The sequence below is a fragment of the Perkinsus marinus genome (assembly GCF_000006405.1).
Source record: "Perkinsus marinus ATCC 50983 genomic scaffold scf_1104296973710, whole genome shotgun sequence".
NCBI classification, from domain to species: domain Eukaryota; phylum Perkinsozoa; order Perkinsida; family Perkinsidae; genus Perkinsus; species Perkinsus marinus.
The window spans coordinates 64,399-65,868 of record NW_003201363.1 but is presented as its reverse complement, the minus strand read 5'-3'; the positions used below and the strand labels follow the sequence as shown (position 1 = coordinate 65,868).

The following is a 1,470-nucleotide window of genomic DNA, read 5'->3' as shown; positions in this document are numbered from 1 at the left end:
CTACTTCTCCAATGTACAGAACCATCACTTCCCTGGCTCTCATTACTCTCGCCTCGGCGGCATCTGATCTGTGTATGCAGATGTGTACCGACCTCGGCAGTCAGACTGCATGTGCTGGATCCGGCAAGGGCTCTTACTGCAAGCACTGGCAACATGAGCCAGTCTGCCAAGGCTTCATTCGCAGGAAGGACAACAGCTTGTGCTTCCGCACTGGTGGTCCTGATGATGTTAAGTGTGTGGGTAGTCCCGTCCCCTGTCCCGAATCGCCCTCTACAAGAAGCCCCGGGTCATCCTCAACGACTGAACTGGCCGTGACTACACCGAGCATCACTACTACTATTACTAGCACCAGAACTACCACTACCCGACGTCCGACTTGGGAAGGTAAATTCTGTGGCACCGCTCTCGGACAATCACTACAAGTTTCGCTCGAGTCTGGGCGCCTTACTCTGAGTCTACCAGCACTTCATATTAAGGGCCTCTGTGATTACCACGTGAATGGCAATGGAGTTATCCTATCCAATTTTGATAAAGTCCTGGCAGGGTTGATGAAGACCGCTGGTATCAAAGAGTTCCATGTGACGATGGAGGGCCCCAATCAGATGCACCTCAAGGCAGGGGTGCTCCTCGATGTTACTCTAAAGAGGTGTTGAAGACTATATTCATTTCGGAGAGTTTTTGATGAAGAGATGTCTTCCTTTTTTCCGGTTCGAAACCACTTTTTCGTAGTGTGGCAATACTAAGGGCCACCGAAGCATCTGGGTTTCTCCTACATAGGCGTTTTGGAGTCTTTGTGTTGTAGTTGACAGTTGAAATCGCTCGTGGTGAAGAAAGCACTCGTGCATGTTTCATCGTCGCTCAGCGGGAAACTCGATACATCCCAGAGATCTCAATGAATCCGAGAGACTCCAACTGTGGCTCCAAACTCACTCACAGAGAGAAACACGGTATAGTCTGGTCACTACTCAGAACTGTTTATCCCCATCCAATTTGACCCTAGCAGTACGATCCGTATCCTTATCACGAAAGAGTAGATAGAATTACTCGAAAGCAGGGGTGAATGAACCGATCGTGGTGACTACATGACGGGATAACACAGTCGTAAAGGCTTCACTGACTCGAGAGAGTCCATTTTAGGCGTATTTACGAGAGAGCTCGTTCCACGTGTCGGGGACTATCTAACAGACACGATTCAGCTCGGTACGAGTTCATGGTGATGATTCCCTGCTCAGTGTAATCGCTCGTGGCCTCCAGTGTCAAATGCGAGAGCAGTAACTGCTGTATTGTGAGCTTTTCTTTCTTTTGGCTTTTGTACATAGAGAACACAATCAAGCTTCGGAGCGTTGAAACCGAATAGCGAGAGCATGAGCAGCATGGACCAACAAAAATCACTATCATAATACTGCTGGTGGGGTGAAGGGCACCTCTACGCTTGGTGGACCCCAGTCTGAGATGCCTGTTGAGTTCGCA

At 49.3% G+C, this 1,470-nt stretch overlaps 2 protein-coding genes across 2 annotated transcripts in view; one reads left to right on the top strand and one right to left on the bottom strand.

Annotated features, from left to right (window-relative positions):
- Nucleotides 1-11: 11 nt before the first annotated feature.
- On the top strand, nucleotides 12-770 carry Pmar_PMAR007221 (hypothetical protein; the record flags this gene model as incomplete). Its single annotated transcript, XM_002766079.1, has 1 exon — nucleotides 12-770. One exon carries the CDS (start codon nucleotides 12-14, stop codon nucleotides 651-653), a length of 642 nt encoding a protein of 213 aa, XP_002766125.1. The 3' UTR covers nucleotides 654-770.
- Nucleotides 771-1,133: 363 nt separating this feature from the next.
- Nucleotides 1,134-1,470, bottom strand: part of Pmar_PMAR007220 (hypothetical protein) — a gene marked incomplete at both ends in the record, with an annotated part of 3,321 nt that continues 2,984 nt past the window's right edge. Inside the window, one exon of the mRNA XM_002766078.1 lies at nucleotides 1,134-1,178. Within this exon, the coding sequence (XP_002766124.1) occupies nucleotides 1,134-1,178 (45 nt within the window). The remainder of the gene's footprint in view (nucleotides 1,179-1,470) is intronic.